This window comes from Platalea leucorodia, assembly GCF_965183815.1.
Source record: "Platalea leucorodia genome assembly, chromosome: 20".
Lineage (NCBI taxonomy): Eukaryota > Metazoa > Chordata > Aves > Pelecaniformes > Threskiornithidae > Platalea > Platalea leucorodia.
Genome location: NC_138842.1, coordinates 7,959,676 through 7,976,071, shown reverse-complemented (window position 1 = coordinate 7,976,071; position 16,396 = coordinate 7,959,676). Strand labels below are relative to the sequence as shown.

Sequence of the window (16,396 nt, the reverse complement as noted above, 5' to 3'; positions counted from 1 at the left end):
TCTCAACTGAAACAAGAGAGCGTGGCAGCTATTTGCAGTTTACTGTAGCGGACCAAGTGCGTTATCTGATTAAGGAATGCAATAAATGTACTTACCAAATATCTCCCCTCCACTGGCATACTCTGTCACTAGATAAATCATCCTCTCCGTCTCCATAACCTGGATGCAAGGACAGAAAAGTGACAGGTAAGGAGACTGCCGCGTGCAAAGAGAAACCTAGCTGACGGAAAAGTCTTCTGCCTTCTGTGCCGCAGGTAACTGCTTTCATCGCATCAAAAATACTGCTTTCCCGTGCGTTACAGAGCTACGCAAAGGGACGGCAGGAGCGGGGGAAGGCGGCGAGCCAAGGTCTGAAGACTACATCTGCAGCTAAAGCCACCGCTCCACCTGCGCCCTCCTCCCCTTCTCCTTCCCCTCCCTTTAGCGTTTGCGCCCGCTGTCTCGTCCCAGCAGCCTGGGACGCTTTGCAGGGCTGCTGCAACCAAACCAGTTCACCTTTCTCATTAGCCGCTCCACTGCGGGCGCTAAAATAAGCGGCACAGTTTTGCTGGGGGGGGGGAATATTCACTGAATCAATCAGCGACTTTCAAATGACTCAAGACCTATTAGAAATAAACCAGAGCTCAGGCTTGGCTTGAGGGAGTCCACACATTTCAGCCAGGTAGCGCCCCAGTTTTAACAGGTGTGAACGCACGTTTTTAAGAGCGCGTTGGGATTTGGGGGCCGTGGCGGTCCAACGCGCCAAGGGCGGCGATCTCTCGGGTGGGACCTCTCCGAAGGACCGGGCGCCGCGCAGGGGCAGCGAGGGGCCGGCAGGGCCCGACGCCACGCGGGGCGCAGCGGCGGGGCCGAGCGCAGGACGCGCGACGGATTTCTGAGCACGGTCCTGTCTCCCCCCGCGAACGCTACAGGCCAAAACGACCTCGGAGCCCCGAACAACTTCTAGGAACGTCCTAGCAGGACGCAGGAGAGAAGAAAACCGCTGTGTGCTAAAGACAGGCCTCAACGCCGTCTTTAACGTTTAACAGGCAGCGGGCGATGCGCAATCACGCTGAGCGCCCCAAAAGCGGCCAGTAACGCCTTCCCGCCTGCAGACCTGGCGGGGAGGCTCCCAGGGCTGCGCTCCGTGGCCCGCCTTCGGGCAAGCGCACGCTCGGGGTGTCCCCCGAAACTCGGCGCTGTTCATTGAGCAGGCTTCACTGCTCTGTCAATGGAAAACCAGACCGTGCTCCGCGCCCGGGACCGCAGCGCTGAACCCCCGGGGCCCGTCGAGCAATTTCGATACCGCCGGGCGTTTAGGAAAGGCTGGAAACATTTTGGGTTTGTTTTGGCTTTTCCCTTTCCAGGACAAGTGGAAGTTCACCTTTTGGCACGAAACGGACTATTATCCCGACAGAGGAGCCCGGTGCTCGGAGCCCAACGCTGCTCGCTCGTACTAAGAATTAGGACTCGAACGCGCAGACTTTGTATTTTAAACCACACGTGCCTGACGCAGACAGCTGGGCGGCTGCTATTCGGGGTGCTAAACCAGGAGCACAAGGAAGACGCAGCTCAGTCCTGCCCCAGTGTCGCAGGGCGCGACACTCGGCTCCCGCTCAACGGCGGCACGGCACGGCCAGAAAACCCCTAGGCAGGTATTTTTAAGCGCATTTCTGCTTCCAGACAGAATCCCTCATATTACAGACTACTACCGCTATAGACGCTTTCTCCTTTTTCACTTACACCCTCTAAGTCTTACAAGCTCAAGGAAACGTGATTTTTAAACTCAGATTCCTGACGGAAAGCTGTGAAAGGCTCTGAATTCCCAGCTCCGGGTTTTAGTAGTTTTTATCAAAAAACAAACGCCACCGAAAGCACCCGGAGGGAGCGGCCAGGTGAAGCATGCTCCACGGCGGGTACTCTCTTCTCACCTTAGCAAAGCCAAGCCGCAAGTGCCACCTCTTCAGCATCATATCAAAAATTTCAGATGGAATAAAACGGGTTGAAAAATGGGGTTTTTTGCTGGAAAAAGCAAAAGCTTTCAGGAGGCGGTTTGCAAAGAAGCGTTCCCTAAGTACCTTAAAACCGCCACAGCGTCGCTGTAAGCATCTCGCACTTGGCGGCTCAGCCAGAATAGCTAAACATTAACCTCTGTCACTTCTACTCAGCTTTAACCCTTTGGAGTCCAGGTAAGCGCTCGTATCGATGGGGCACAGCTGAGCAGCAGACCGGGCTCGAAGAGGCAAGAGCAGGTTCTAGGGAAGGGCAGCTTCTATCGAGGGTTACCGCAACTTCTCCCTTAAAACGCACACGCAAACATCACGTTACAAAAGGAAATAACCCCAGCGTGCTTCCCCCAGGATTTCAACCTTTTAACATTCCGATGCCTGCCACAAAGAGGAGATCAACCATCTTCCTTCGCCTCTTGCACCTGAGGACTTCCCCAGGGCGAAGGGCCCTGGACAGCCCCTTCTCTGCTTCGCGCACCAGCCCGAAGAAGAGCTACCTCTGCCTCCAGAGCTTGGACGGCAGTCCCCTGCGCTCCCAGAACGTGACCGTGACCTGCCGGCAAGCGTGCTGCTGCAGCCAAGGGGCAGGCAGTCCTGCCTGAACCTGGCAGGCAGTGGGCAGCTCTGGCAGGAGCCTGGGAAGGAACCGCTGTCCCACAGCTTCCCCAAACTGGGGCTGCAAGCAGCGGAGGAGAGTTTGGACAGAGCTTTTGAGCACTCCTTGGTTGTAAGCCACTGCTCGAGCCCCTGTATCGGAAAGGCCCGGGGAGGGAGCCTTTCATCTGCCCAACAGCTTCCCAAAGAGCATTTAACATTTCACCAGGGTGGGGGCCTCCTCTGTTCCTCTGCTCCCATCGCTCTGCTGTCTGCTTGTCCCCGGCCTCTCGCAACTTCTGTTGGATTCTGCGGTCGGAGGGGCGCCACCAACCAAAAGCCAACACGCGTGGACGCTCGCTCTGGCGGATTGGTTTGCAGACTAAAAACGCCAAACAAGCCGGGGGAAAAAGTCTGCAAACAATACTCCAAAGCAGGTCTGCCGCTGCCATCGATCACCTTCCAGGAAAGCACGGAGCGGATCAGCGAGTCCCGGGGGCCGCAGGGCAGCGGGGCGGGGGGAGAGCAGGGCAGCGGGGCGCGTTCAGTCCTGCTAGCGGGCGAGACTCGCTCTCTCCCTCGAACTGAGAAGGGGAGCCCGCATCCGGTTTCAGCTGGGAAACTGAAAAGCACACAACAGCCATAAACAAATGGCAAGAGGCCAGCCCACAGCGGAAGCGCCATCTCCCAGAAAAGAGAAGGATTAGCCACGCTCCCCCCGCCCCCCTAATCAAAGTGCTCCGAGACCCTGAAAACATAAAGGACTTTCCCAGTATTTCGGCTGGGAGGAACGGAGGGGCAGCCCTAGCGAAGGCACCGCCACGCGCTGCAAAGCTACGGCGCGGGAAAACCCACTGCGGAGCGCTCCCACCTGGTATAACCTGATGATGTGCGGGTGGCAAAGCATCTTCATGATCTGGACTTCTCTAAATATCTTCTTCAGGTTCTCTTCATCCAGCTGGGTCTTATCGATTATCTTTATGGCAACCTAGCAGAAGGGGAAACAAAAGAGAGGTCATTGAGCCAACTGCCTATCAGGAAAAGCGTTTTTTAAAACAAATACTGCACATAGGACGCAGCCGGGCTGCCCGAAGCCCGAATACGCCGCCCCTGCCTCGGAGAGCCTGGGGTCTCCGAGCAGCCTCCCAAACCCAGCCAGCTTGCCCTCCGGTGGGCAGGAGCAGCTCTGTCTCCTGCCTCTCAGCACATTTTCCCTACGGAGGGCACCTCGCTGAGAGCGCAGCGCCGCAGAAGGCAGCGGGATCTTCAGGCCGTCGCCCATCGCCACAGGACACCGCGTTCGCAGAGGCGCCCAATACCGCGCTGAAACGCGAGTTATTTCTGAGCAACTGGGTGTACCTCAAGCGAGCCCAAACATTTGTTCTGATTGCTCAAAGGAGCCGGTTTCCTCGATCTCACCAGCCGGCCTCGCTCTTCAGCCTCGCCACTGTCGGACGGTCACTTACCGCTGGAGGACGGGCCCAGCCGCCAGCCCGAGAGCCGGCAGAAAAGCAGCGAGGCGGACGGGGAAGCTGCCAGCTAGCCACACAGCGGGGGAACGGCTTCAGGGACCGAAGCGCGGACGCGAGTGGACTGGGCTCTACTGCGCCGTCCACAACAGCGCACGATAACAGGGCTGACAAATACGAGCAGCGATGGAAATGGGGGGGGTCAGGCTTCTAACAGTCGAGGTATTTATTTATTTTAAACCAGAAGTGCTCTATAATGCTACACTAAGATAGTTTAAACAAGTCTAAGTGCTTCCAGTCAGCTGCTCTCCAGCCTCGAAGGCTTCCCCGCTTCTCTTCCCTCACCTTCCCGGCGCCGGCGGCTCCCAGCTCTTTCGGGCGCGGACGGAAAAGCCACCGGACTCCTGACAGGGAGACGCTTCTGTCCCAAAAAGCACCTCCCCTCCAGTCCGCTGTAAGAGAGCAGTGTGTTTCATCCAACACGCAGAGATAACGCGGAATCTTTTCCGGAAGGCCTGATTCAGCAGGCAGCTCTCAGCCAGCGTGATACGTCGCTGGAGCCAAGAGCCGAGAGAAAGGCTGCTCTTACCGGCAGAGGAACACTCGCACCGCCGCTCCTAAATCAGATTTCAGCCTTGAGTTAATAAGCACCTTCCTCCCCAGCACCAAGCGCCGGTGCGAGCGAGCAGCTACAGCGTGCCAGCCCAGTTCAAGACTGGTGGGCTGAATTAACATCCAGCAGCAAGTTCTCTCGCTTACAGATGGCACGCTCCCTGGGAACGGAGCCGCTTTTACCGATCTTCTCCTGGTTGCTTTGCTAAAGCATAATTTACAAAACTTCTGTCAAGGAAGACTGCGGAATCATGCAAAGACACGGGGAAGGGCATGCAAAGCAGCACTGCGGTAAAAAACACTGATGATGCACAACCAGAAGGATTCGACACGGGAGCCCGAAGCCCAATTACAGAAATGCTAAGCTCGTAACAGCGTCTGTTTGCCAGGGACGAGGACAAGTGCTCCGCACACAGAGGCGTGCCGCGTCCGCGGACAGAAAACCACAGCGGCACGCGATCCGGAACACGTGTGCTTCTCCCCTCCTGCCAAACCCCGCGCGCAATGCTAAACGATGCTCTAACGGGCGTGGTGCCGTTTGGAGAAAAAGGAAGCAAAGGCTCTTTAGGATCTTTAAGGGAACGATCTGAAGCACGTGAAAATTAAGCTTCACGCGTTACGATAAAATCCTTGCCAGGGGAAGAGCTGCCCTGCATGTAAGCAGAACGTGGCAGAATCCCGGAAAGGCACCAAGTACAATAAGCTGCTTCTTTGGTCTCAAACCCTTAATCCAGAGCCCAGGAACGATTCCAGGCTCCCGAGTCACCGAGCATGCTTCCTACAGCCAGAACAGACGCTGAAAGGCAGCCAGGCCTGGCGCCGGCGCTGGAAGCCGCTGGCAGGAGCGGGGTTAGAGCCGAGACCCGAGGTGAAGCGGTAGGATCGGGCCCCGCTCCGTGAGGCTGCCAAGCGCTAACCGGCAGCGATTAACGGGGCGAGGAGCCGCTGCCGTCCTCTTCTAGGCTGGCAGCGATCCGGGCTGCAGCCCCTCCTCTGCCGAGGAGCAGATCGGCGAGCGGCGCACGCGTCGTTAGCCGTGGTTCTGGCAGATCTGCGCCAAGGACGACGCTCGGGAGCGGACTGGGAAAGTCGGGAGAGCCAGAGGGGGCTTGGAGAGCGCTCGCCACATGCTTTTCACCGAGGATTTTCCCTGCAAAATGAGCTTTTTGTAAAGCTTAAACCGACATATGTGAAAGACTGAGAGAAGCTTCCTCAAAGGGTGAAGCCAAGATGTCTACCGAGAGACATGAGTCATTTTCAGGCACAAACACATAAATGAGAATCCACGGATCTGGAGTATTCCTAAGCTCCTTACTCATCTCCCAGCTCCGTGTTTGCTCTGAGGAAATCTCACTTCCCAGCTTCATTATACGGCTTGAGTTGACGCTCTCGGCCAAGTTCAAGGTGTGTAGAGCATTTGATTGAGCGCAGCTCGGGCAGTCGGGCCGGACAAAACAGAACTGAATTGCGCTGGTTTTCGCCCTGCAAACAGGGGCAGGGAGAACCGGGCTGCCTGCCTGCCCCGGGCTCGTCACCTTGCTGCGCCGTGCGCTTGCGACGCGGTGCCCTCCAACTCCACGCCCGCGAGACACGCGCAGCAAAGGAACGCCAACGCCCGCCAGAAGATGTCTTCTCGGGAAGGACCTTATCGCGAGTTCGGCCAAACGGGCGGCCCTTGAGCGAACCTAAACCCGTCCTCAAACGCGATGAGGAGGAGCGAGCCGGCATTTCTGAAGAGGCTTCTTCAAAATGTTTTCACTCCATTCCGATGCCTCCAGCAACCGAGGTAGTATAAAAGCTAAAAGGCTCCTGAAAAAGCCCGGGGAAACCACCTTCTGCTCCGGTTTCAGGAAATTCAGAGCTTCCTCACGAACGTGCAAGGGTGGAAGTAGAAAATCCCCTCCGCGCTCGCCGCCGGAGGGAGAGCGCCGGGAATTTCAGGGGTGGGGGCTTGCGTCTCACCTGGGGCTTTGGGGAGGGACTCTGTTTGGGAGGACTGCTTTTCTCCCAGAGGGAAGGAGCAGTTTAAATAAAGGCTTTCCAGAACAGACCAAGTTGGTTTCTCCGCTCCTGCATCTCCCAGCTGGCTCGTATTCTCCCTTCCCTTGAAAGACGATTCAGGATCTCAACAGAAAAAAGACTGGCTGAAGTCCTACGGTCGCATCAGCCAGACCGGCTTCATCTCAGACTCGGTCGCGGGGAAACAGCCACAACGGCTTCGGCCCCGCTAAGCGCACGCTCTCCTTCCTTTGGGAAAATCCGCCCTGCCTAAGGCTCCCGAGCAGGAAAGAGCCCCTGCGACCGCCTGCCCTCCTCCTCCTCCGGGGTCCTGCTCCCTCCTCCCAGCTGCCGCCGCGGGCGACGCGCACAAGCTTGCAGCGTTTGCTTGCAGCTCGTCCTGCTGCCGTCGCAAAAGCACCTCGCCCCAGGAGAGAGCATCACGAAAGTGGAGGCACATAGGTTTCCCGCTGCAACCGAAGGGGACGCCAATGTTTACGGCACCGCTAGAACTAGAGCTCTGTAACATTATTTATGCAAAAAGAACGATTTTCAGGTACACCGAAACACAAAAAACACCCCAAGGCCCAAAGCGAGTGCATTCCCTCACGCTTACCAACAGCATATAAAATAGAGAGAGGAGAGCGCAAGACTGAACGGCATTAAATAAAGCGCAAATTCAGCTACAATTAGACGGGGAAGAAAACCACGATCGAATTTCTTAAACAATGAAACCCTATGAAAAAGGGAGTCTGAAAAATTCACCATTCTCCTATCAGGAGCTGGTGAAGCTTGCAGGCAGAAGGAGCCAAGGCCGGCGCACGCATGCTGCTACCAATCAACAAAACATTCCCTAAGCATTTCACTGTTTTCCTTCTTGGATCCAAGCAAAACGTCGGCTAGTCATTTGAGGAAGAAGTTGTTATTTGGAAGAAATGTGAAGCTGCTAAAAGCAACAGCCGGTAAGGAGAGGGGAAGGGGTGCGAACCGATGCCGGCAAGTCTCCGCGGAAGCCTCGCTCTTCGGGGCCCGGCGCCTTGTCCGCTTTATGTCCAGATTTTTCTTCTCCTGGTGCGCTACAGCCGAACGCCGCTCTGTATTTCTAGTTTTTTCCCTTCTAAAGCTGCGCTGAGCGTGCGTGCACGCCGGGCAACAGCCTTGTGAGAAGCAGTGGAAATCTCACCCACAGATCAGCGTGAAAGCAAAAGGGGGAGCTGAGGAACTAACGGAGAGGTACTGAAACCCCGGGGGCCAAAGGGGCACAAGCAGTTATCACCGACAGCAGCGCGTCCCCCCGCGGCACGCGGGAGGCCAGGAGGGACAGAAACGACGTCCCAGGCCACCGCGGCCCAGGAGGCTCCCGGGTGGGAGCCGCCCCGCGTCCCCGGGCTGCCCCAAGCACCGACCCGCTTCAGCCTACGGAGCCTTTGCAAAAACGCGGGGCTCTCCGGAAGTTCTCAACACATAAACAAAATTATAAAGTTCCTATTTTGCACTCGGAGATCAGATTTTAAAATCTGGTAGCCACCAGAGCTAGAAGATCAGGCCGAGAGTCTCCTAAATGAGGCGCGAGTCTTGATACAGGAGAGAACAGCGACTTCGGGAATTAAAATTTATGTAGCCATCCTGTTCATCAGCTAGCGCGGCTAATACTCCTCCGGACCTCCTCCTCCGGACCTCCTTCAATCGATACCGCCCCGCCAGCGAGAAGGGAGAGAAAGCGCCGGGTGCCCAGGCAGGAGGAGGACAGCCGCCGTGCTCCTGACCGCTCCGACCGCTTGGAAAGCGTGAGAGAGGGGGAAAGGTAGGAGCAAACAGGCTGTCTTCAGTGGAAAGAAGCCATCAAACAGCGAACGTGGCCTTTTTCCTCCGTGCTGCGAACAAAAGAAAAAGCTAAAGGCCCTGTCCTGGGCAAACACCTATGGCTTCATGCCACACATTCGCTTAGATCTAATGATAACTGTAATTAAACTATAATCAAGGTTTCCTGCATGGATACCATTCCATAAAGAAGCCACCTTTGCCATTTCAGTTCAGCTGTGTCTATAGCAGCAAAAGTTAAAATCAGGAAAAACCCACTTCTTTTGGATTGCGACCGTGCGATCGGGCTCATCAGCAACAGTGAGAAAAGTATAATTACGCCAGTGAGCGCTCCCATAAGCCAGCAATCGGTCTCCTCGGTGTCACAGGAGCCAACAGATGGCACCAACAAATTGGCTGCACTGTAAAAAATCCACATCTTTATTGAGGAGAAAGACATCTCCTCGAATTGTTCCGAGGAGCCCTCCTGCTCCAAGTTCCTCCTGGCAAACCCTCGGCGAACGTCCCCTGGATGCGTTCTGCCGCGGGTCGGCGTGCCCGGGCAGCGTGGCTGCCGCGGCGCTCGGCGAGGGCACGCGGCGAGCGCGACGGAAGGAAAAGCGGCCACCGGGGCAGGGCTTTGGGCTAATAACGGACTCGGCCTGGAGAAGGCCGATCTGCACGCAAAAGCAGGCATGCGAATTCCTTCTGCGTTTGCAAGTTACGCCAGCTAAGAGGCCCTCTCCTTTCCACCCACTGGAGCTACGGTCTTACTAGGCTGACAACACGAGCTGTCAGAGGGACGGACGGACGGAGAACTTCTCTTTCCAGCTGCTCCTGCCTGCCAGAAGCACTTGGGAAGCTCGGGAACGTGGCCTGTTTGGAGCAAGCAGCTGCTGGAGGGGTAAAAATCACTCCAGTAAGCAGATACCGAAGCTGCACAGGACCTTCAGGAGAACTCCGGTAGCAGAGACCAGAATTAAGACGGGCTGGGGGAAAAGAAAAATCGAAAGACAAAAACCTGACATCAGCAGCGGACGCAAGCTGCAAAGCACGGCAGTCCCAGCCCAGCGCTGACAGCACGACGCGCCTCGGGAAACCTCCAGGGCACGTCGTATTCAGACGCTGAACGCAGCATCCTCCAGACCTCCTCCTCGCCGCGAGCGGGACGGCGAGCACCAAGCCGCTGCCACGCACCTCCCAGGGGGCCGAAGCTGGGCTGCTGGCTCTCTCCAGCCGACCCGCGCCACACGGCACGCCCCGGCGTCACCGCCTGTCCCAGGCCGTACGTCAGGCTGCCCGTCCCCCACCGCAGAGCTGCCTACTCGGAAGAGCTCTGCAGAGCGGACGAGCCAGCGAGCACATACAGAAGACGATATGCACATTAGCTACGTGTAGAGGCGCTTAACTGGCATATGGACACACGGCTGTGACAAAAACAAAACTTGAACTCCAGGCTACCGTAGGTCGTGCTCCTTTTCGGGAGCTCGGTTTGACAGATGTCACTCCACAGCAATGCCGCGCTTCCGTATGGACAGTCGGATGGCAGCGGCACATGTTTTTCAGGCAAGCTGTCATCACGAGTCTGCTCGTGTGTTTCGGGTCAGTAAAAGTGATCTCTCTAGATGCAAATAGGCAATTGGTACAATTTTTAGTCACAAGACAACGCTCGACAAAAAAGACGCTCTGACGTTCTGGATACCCCGACAATAGGCTGTTGCTGAACCGGCGAGACTTCCCTCGACAAGCTCACGGGCAAAACAGAGGCATCTCCTCCTCGGAATTTACCAAGCAGCAGAACACACCGAGCTGAAAGCGATGCAGCAGATAAAACCAGGCCGTTCCGCAGCAAAATCGGCGGCTTTTGGAGGTGGCACAAACGCAAATATCGGCAGCGACTGAAAGCAGGAAACGGTGGACCACGGCGCGCGTCGACAAGCTGCATTCGCTCAGGAAGGAAGTTATCACCTCGTCCGCATCCCCCTTGGCATCAGCGCAGCGACCCGGGCCTCGCGCGAGGTGAAGAAGTACCGATGGCGTTCCGAGAGAAGTCAACGCGTCCGAATCCTCTTGGCCTGCCGCCGTGTGAAGACCCTGCTTGCGTGAATGCTGTGCTCTGCTACGACCTTTCCTCGTCCCCAGGGGAGCAGAACTGGGATTTCAATGACAGAAGCACAAAACCCACATTCGCCTCTACGGCTCAGCGGGCCAGCTAAGGCCAGTTAAGAAAATCTCATCGTTTCAGCGCACGTGCAACAGTCTACGAACACGGCTGAACAGTCGCAGCCAGAGGAAACTCCTCTACGACACCCTCCAGGAGCGCAGCCTTCGCCCGTGCCGACAGCCAAGACACCAAGTCCTCGTTGTCCAGTCTCGAATTAACGCCGCACTAGCAGCTGCAGCTTCTCTTTTCAAAAAGAAACCATCCAACGCGTACAAGAGGCGGACGCCCCTGGCCCGAAACACTCTGCTTCGCAGCACGAGCTTCAGTGTCGAACGGCGACTTAATCCCAAACGCGAATTCTTTCCTTTCCTATTCCGAAAGATGCAAGGGGCGACAGGTACGCTCTTGCACCTTCAGCCACAGCGAGTGAGAAATACTGCTCTGGAAGCAGCGAGCAAGCTCGACGGCACTGCTACAACTGGCTTCCAGGAACCGTATTCTCCTCCGCCTGCCGCCGGGCAGCAGCGGCGCGGTTCTGTAGAGCCTCTCCTAATTATTTCACCACCTGGGGTAACAGCAGGAAACAACAGAGAGGTTCTGAGCTACCTTCACCGGCTGCCGAAGACGTCGACTACATCCCGGGCTCGCCGAGCCGCACTAAGGGCGTCGAGACTGCAGAGAAAGGCAGGGGAAACGTAACTGGAGACGCCAATTAGATAAGCAAACCATTTCGGTGCGCGAAGAACCTCCTCCTGCCTTTCCTTCCTCAGCTACAGCGAGAGACTATGGCGGCTTGAGCCGAAGGCAGAGCAAGCCTTAGCAAACCAGACTTAGCTAGCCACACCTAACCAATTCAAACAGAAGCATGGTGTATTCACAGAGTTCCTGTCTCTTCCAAACTCCGCCAGGCTTACATTGCCCCGTGTTTACGTTACAACCGACCTCTCCATCTTTTCGTTTAGCACGAGAGGAGAAAAACCCTCCAGCTCCACGGCTTCGGCTGACATTTGTGCCAGTAATTTGTTTTTAGTTCAGCAGCCTTATAAAATTACTATAATGTTTAACAGATGCAAGCCTAAGAACTTCACAGGAGTCAGAACCATGAATTAGAGGTGGTATGGAAAATTATTTATTTATCCTAGTCGAGGAAAAAACCAAACCACACCCAGAAACGCCAGCCTGCAGTGCCAGCCTGTGCTACCCCACTTAAACACGTCCACGTGTCCCCCCACAGGTAGCAGGCGCGAAAAACGGGATGCCTGGTTATGCGATTTAATTGCACTCCATACCTTGATGCAGAATATCTAAGAACCGGTATTAAAAGTTAGCTTAAGCCTAAGGGAAAACCAGCTTAGGTCAAAGCCGAGGAAAGGCCCCTCTCCCCACCGCTGTCGGACCCCCGGCACAGCTCCTCCTCGACTTCTTTACCTCTTCTTTCCGCCTCGGGATCTTTGATCTGACGAGAGTCCTTCTACGGCAGAGACGGAGATCTCCCAAAGCCGCGCACGCCGTAACGGGTTCAAACACTCACGTTGCGAATTAGGCCGCTATCTGGTCAAACCTAACCTGAGCTGCAGGTGCGAAGCACATCACGCAGACATTTGACTGGAAAGCGGCTTTGCTCGCAGCGTTAGCGCGGCCCTGCAGTAATTAGCGCAGGGGGATCTACCGAGGCAATGCAAGTGCCGCGTGGGTTTGCTGAAGCGAGAGGAAGGAAAATTCAGCGACGAGCACTGCTCTGGTTCAGCCATACGATCTGCTGACAGTCTGCAGCGCTGCCTCCATGGGTGCTATGCAAATTAACAGCAATCTTGGCACTTACTACACAAAGACTGCATTTGCTAATTAAAACCGGTTTTTGAATGAGCTTAAACCGGCGCAGACCTTACGGAGGTACGCTTAAATTGATGTAAACCGGTTAAGTAGTCAAATGCGATGTGGAAAAGCAGATCCCGGTCACATAAGCTTGGCTCTTCGGTAGAGGAGGCTCAGCTGCAGCCACTCTGGCCAGCAGACGTGAGCGCAGCGTTTCTGCTTAGGCCTGACCAGACTCCGGCTTAGGCTGCAGCTTGGCCTCCCAGCAGCCCGCACACGAGCGAAGCCAAGCGGGGAATCAAAACCCGGGAGGACGCTGGCCCGCCTTGGTCCCCTTTCACTACAGCTTACCCGCCGTCTCGGGACACGGCGTTCAAACTGCTTTCTTAATCGCTCTCCACCCGTTAAGTAATTAAGCAGCTGAACTTTTGTCCAAAAGGCCCAGGAGCAGCAAGGTCGGGCCACGTCTGCGCAGGGCTGGCTGTCAGGACGCGGCACCGACCTCATCTTAAATCAAGGGGGATGGAAGAAAGGTCTGGGAAAAGGGGACGGCAGCACGGGATGCTCGTGCCTTCATCTGCCGCGTCTCCCGCACGCGCAGAGCGGCGCGCTGCACGTAGGAGGGGGAGCGCAAAGCAGCTCGCCCGTGCTCCGCTCCGCACCTCGGCAGCGATGGAAAGAGCTGAGCATCCGAGGGGGAGAGGGAGAGCCGCCAGGACGTCACGGGGCAGGATCCTGCGGGAAGCCGGGTTGCCTGGAGACCGAGCCGGCAAGAAGAGGAGGAAAAGCCACTGCCGAGAAGAAAGCCGCAACGCCTTTGACAAGCGGAGTTCGATCCCGCGCCCTGGCACACGGTCCCCCAGGGGAGCTGAAGCAGAAAGGACGTCGCCATCCGACACGGCCACGGTTGTTCCAGGTTTCTTCCGAAAACTGCATTCCTGACTCTGCCGAAGCGTTTCACGTTGTCATTCGTATTTAAAATGCTGGTACTGGGTTTTTTTCAAACGCGGAGTTGTGAATTTGTCCCTACCTCGCAGTCCCTCTGAAAAGCCCGGTGAAGGAATGAGAAAATAGAATCCAGATGGAGAAGCGTGTTGGATCACCTACGACTAAAGCTATCAACTTTTTCTTTTGGGCTCTTCCACACGTGAACACCTTCCGTGGTTCCTTCTTCCAGCCCCTCCGCTCCCACCCCTCTGACAGCCGCCTCCAGCCGCGGGCCAGGGCACGGACAGGGATGGGGCATGGACAGGGATGGGGCATGGCGCCCGGCACAGCCAGCTGCTCGGCCTCAAGCCTGCACCGCAGCCTAAGCATTCAAGAAAAACAAGGTTCAGTTTACCAACACCTTTAATACCCGTTTGTCAATATTATGACAGGAGACGTTAGCTGCACTTCCTAACTGACCACCATTCAGACATCTGACTCCTAACATCTGCCGAGATTGCCATTTTAAGGCGTGAAGCGGCTGTCAAAGAGCCGGTATTGCTAAAACTGAAAAGCCCACCCGTGCCCCATCAGCGAAGCTTTATTAACGCACGTCACGCCGAAGTAAGAGCATCTCCCAAAAGCCCAAGTGCAAACTCTTCCGTTGCAATTGATTTATCGTTGCTCTGCCCAGAACCGAGCGGCAGCTGAAGCAGCAAGCAGACCAACTAATAGGGCCAAGCTCGTTTCAGCGGCCAGAGCCAAGGTTCAAGATCACCCGCGCTCTGAGGAGCCTGGTCCTCACGTTGCCAGCGCGCTGGCCTGCAGCCAGCGGAGCGGGAGGAAGCCATACCAGGCTGTTACTCGCCGGCGCTGCCTTAGAGCAACGCTAGACTCTCGGACCGAGTTGCTTAGCAGCAGAGTTTTGGAAATGTCGTCGCACGCAGGAAGAAATCTGTCACAGCAGGCTACGCAGCAAGAATGCTGTACGGCAGCGGCCGCGGGTCCGCCTGCTGCGAAACGAAGCCGCGCTTGCTGCACGGCAGAGACCCCGGTCGGGAGCAGAGGAGGACCGGGACGCACAGCCCATCTTCCAGGGTTTTAGGGAAAGACTCGTCTCAAGTATCGGTGGGAAGTCTTCACAAAACGGCTAGGATATTAGAGCAAGCAGGTTTTAAGCGTTATTGCAAGTTCCCCTGGATCGTCATTTCGCTCTAATTCAGCCCTGACCTAAAAACGCAAGCGGCGAGGGAAACCAGCGCACTGCAGGTGCTTGAAGCTGGCCTCAGACCGGGAGGCGAGGGGATCCAACTATTGAAAAGCAAAAGCTCGGAAGTAAGGAAGGTTAGTAGATGGCGTGCACGAAGCGAAGCGTTGAGAAGCACGATGTACTTCTGGTTCCGAGTCTGTCGAAGCAACACTTATACCGCAAAGATCACTGCTCGGACCGAGGGGTCTCCAGCGAGAAGAGGGAACACCTTAACCCTGCTCACGTCCGAGGCACGCGCCGAGCGGCCAGCACTGGTGCACAGCCACGGGTCTCTCAACAAGTAAAGAGCAGCTGGCTGTTTTTTAACAAGAGCAAGAGGCAGGCAGCAGGAGCAGCTCTGGTTCGGCTCATCGGTCTGGCACACAACACGAGAAATCCTATTGCCAGCGCAAGCCGTAAGCTGCAATCGGGAAAAATAACTGGCGTCGTGCCAGGACGCGCAGCAGAGCCACAGGGAGCCTTCGCACCGGTTTTCGGTTTCGTTCCCGAGGCTCCTTAAGGGTTAAAGCAGAGGACTTCTGGAAGATATTAAGCACTGATGTCTTGGCTTCCCTTCTGCAAACAGCAACAACCTCCAGAGGAATCTGTCATCCCATATAACGATCCCTTTCACTCAGCCTCAGCGGCCCGCTCCCTTTGCCTTGCCGCAGCCTCGGCCCCGTGCTGAGCCATTACACCGAATTATGCCCACATTCCAGGGAGGAGGCCAGGTTCGGCAGCAGGGCCAGCACGCACACTGTGCTTCAATACGGAGTTATATTGTGTGCAGTTATACGCAGAAGCATAACAGCTCCCGGTTGAAAAAGGCGGCTGTAAGAACGTTAAATATCACATTGGGATCGCAACGGCATCAGAGAAAATCTAAAGCGACAGATAAGATGGAACAAATCACTATTCCGCTTCGTATGCCATCGAGTCCATTCGGGAACACGGTATTCCGGGCTCTGAGATACAAACTCGCACGGATATCTTCCCAAGCCCATAAGCGTTAGATCTTTTCTATGCCGAAGCAAATCTACCTGGACCTTCCAAACGAACCAAAAGCAATAGCTAACGCCGCGAGGCGCGCTCGCAGAGAAGGGAGCTACCCCGTGGTACCGCTACAACTCGGCGACTGCCGAGCAGCAAAAAGTCGTCCTCGGGGTCCCCCCGCCAGCCAGGAGCGCTCCTCAGACGGCCCGCAGTTCCCGCGCCGCCGCCGAGCGCGCTGCACCGGCGACCCGGCGGCGGCAGAGCGCGCCGACACCGGGCGCGGCCCGCGTCGCTCTCGGGGGGTGCGGGCAGGGGCAAGGCGCTCCCAGGGGCCGAGCTCCTTCCCCGCTCGGTTTCGGCAAGGAACCGCTGCTCCCTCACCCAGCGCGCTTAAGATCGCGATTAGAAGGCGACAGCATCGCCTTTATTTCTGCGATTATTTTTCAAGGCGCCAAGTGCATTAACGCTACGGGACCTGGAGTACGCCGAGTGGGGAGGGACCACGATTTTGATACGAAAGCGAAGGATAAAGCAAAATGCCAGATCTAGATGAGGTATTCAGAAATTTTTAGACACTGCGTTTCCAGCAACAGCCTTTCTGCGTTTGCCGTGATTAGGCGGCAGTTTCTATGGGAACAAATAAGCAGCGGCCCCGTCACAAGCCGTCTTGCAAAGGCGCTTTCTTAGGGCTGAGCACGAGACGCACCAGCCGCTCGGTACGTCCGGAGACGGAGGCTCCCAGGCTCCTCCGCGAGACCGTGTTTTAAATGCTGAGGGCATTTATGAT

At 56.2% G+C, this 16,396-nt stretch overlaps 1 protein-coding gene across 5 annotated transcripts in view; it reads right to left on the bottom strand.

The window, feature by feature from the left end:
• SIK3 (SIK family kinase 3) overlaps nucleotides 1–16,396 on the bottom strand; it is an 85,261-nt gene that overhangs the window by 36,989 nt on the left and 31,876 nt on the right. For 4 of the 5 annotated variants that reach the window (XM_082330866.1, XM_082330867.1, XM_082330868.1 and 1 more), the window contains exons 2-3: nucleotides 3,454–3,570; nucleotides 96–159 (exon numbers count right to left, since the gene is read on the bottom strand). In XM_082330866.1, the coding sequence (XP_082186992.1) occupies nucleotides 96–159; nucleotides 3,454–3,495 (106 nt within the window). In that variant the 5' untranslated portion in view covers nucleotides 3,496–3,570. Of the gene's footprint in view, nucleotides 1–95; nucleotides 160–3,453; nucleotides 3,571–16,396 lie in introns of those variants that run through there. The other variant, XM_082330863.1, reaches the window with a different exon arrangement.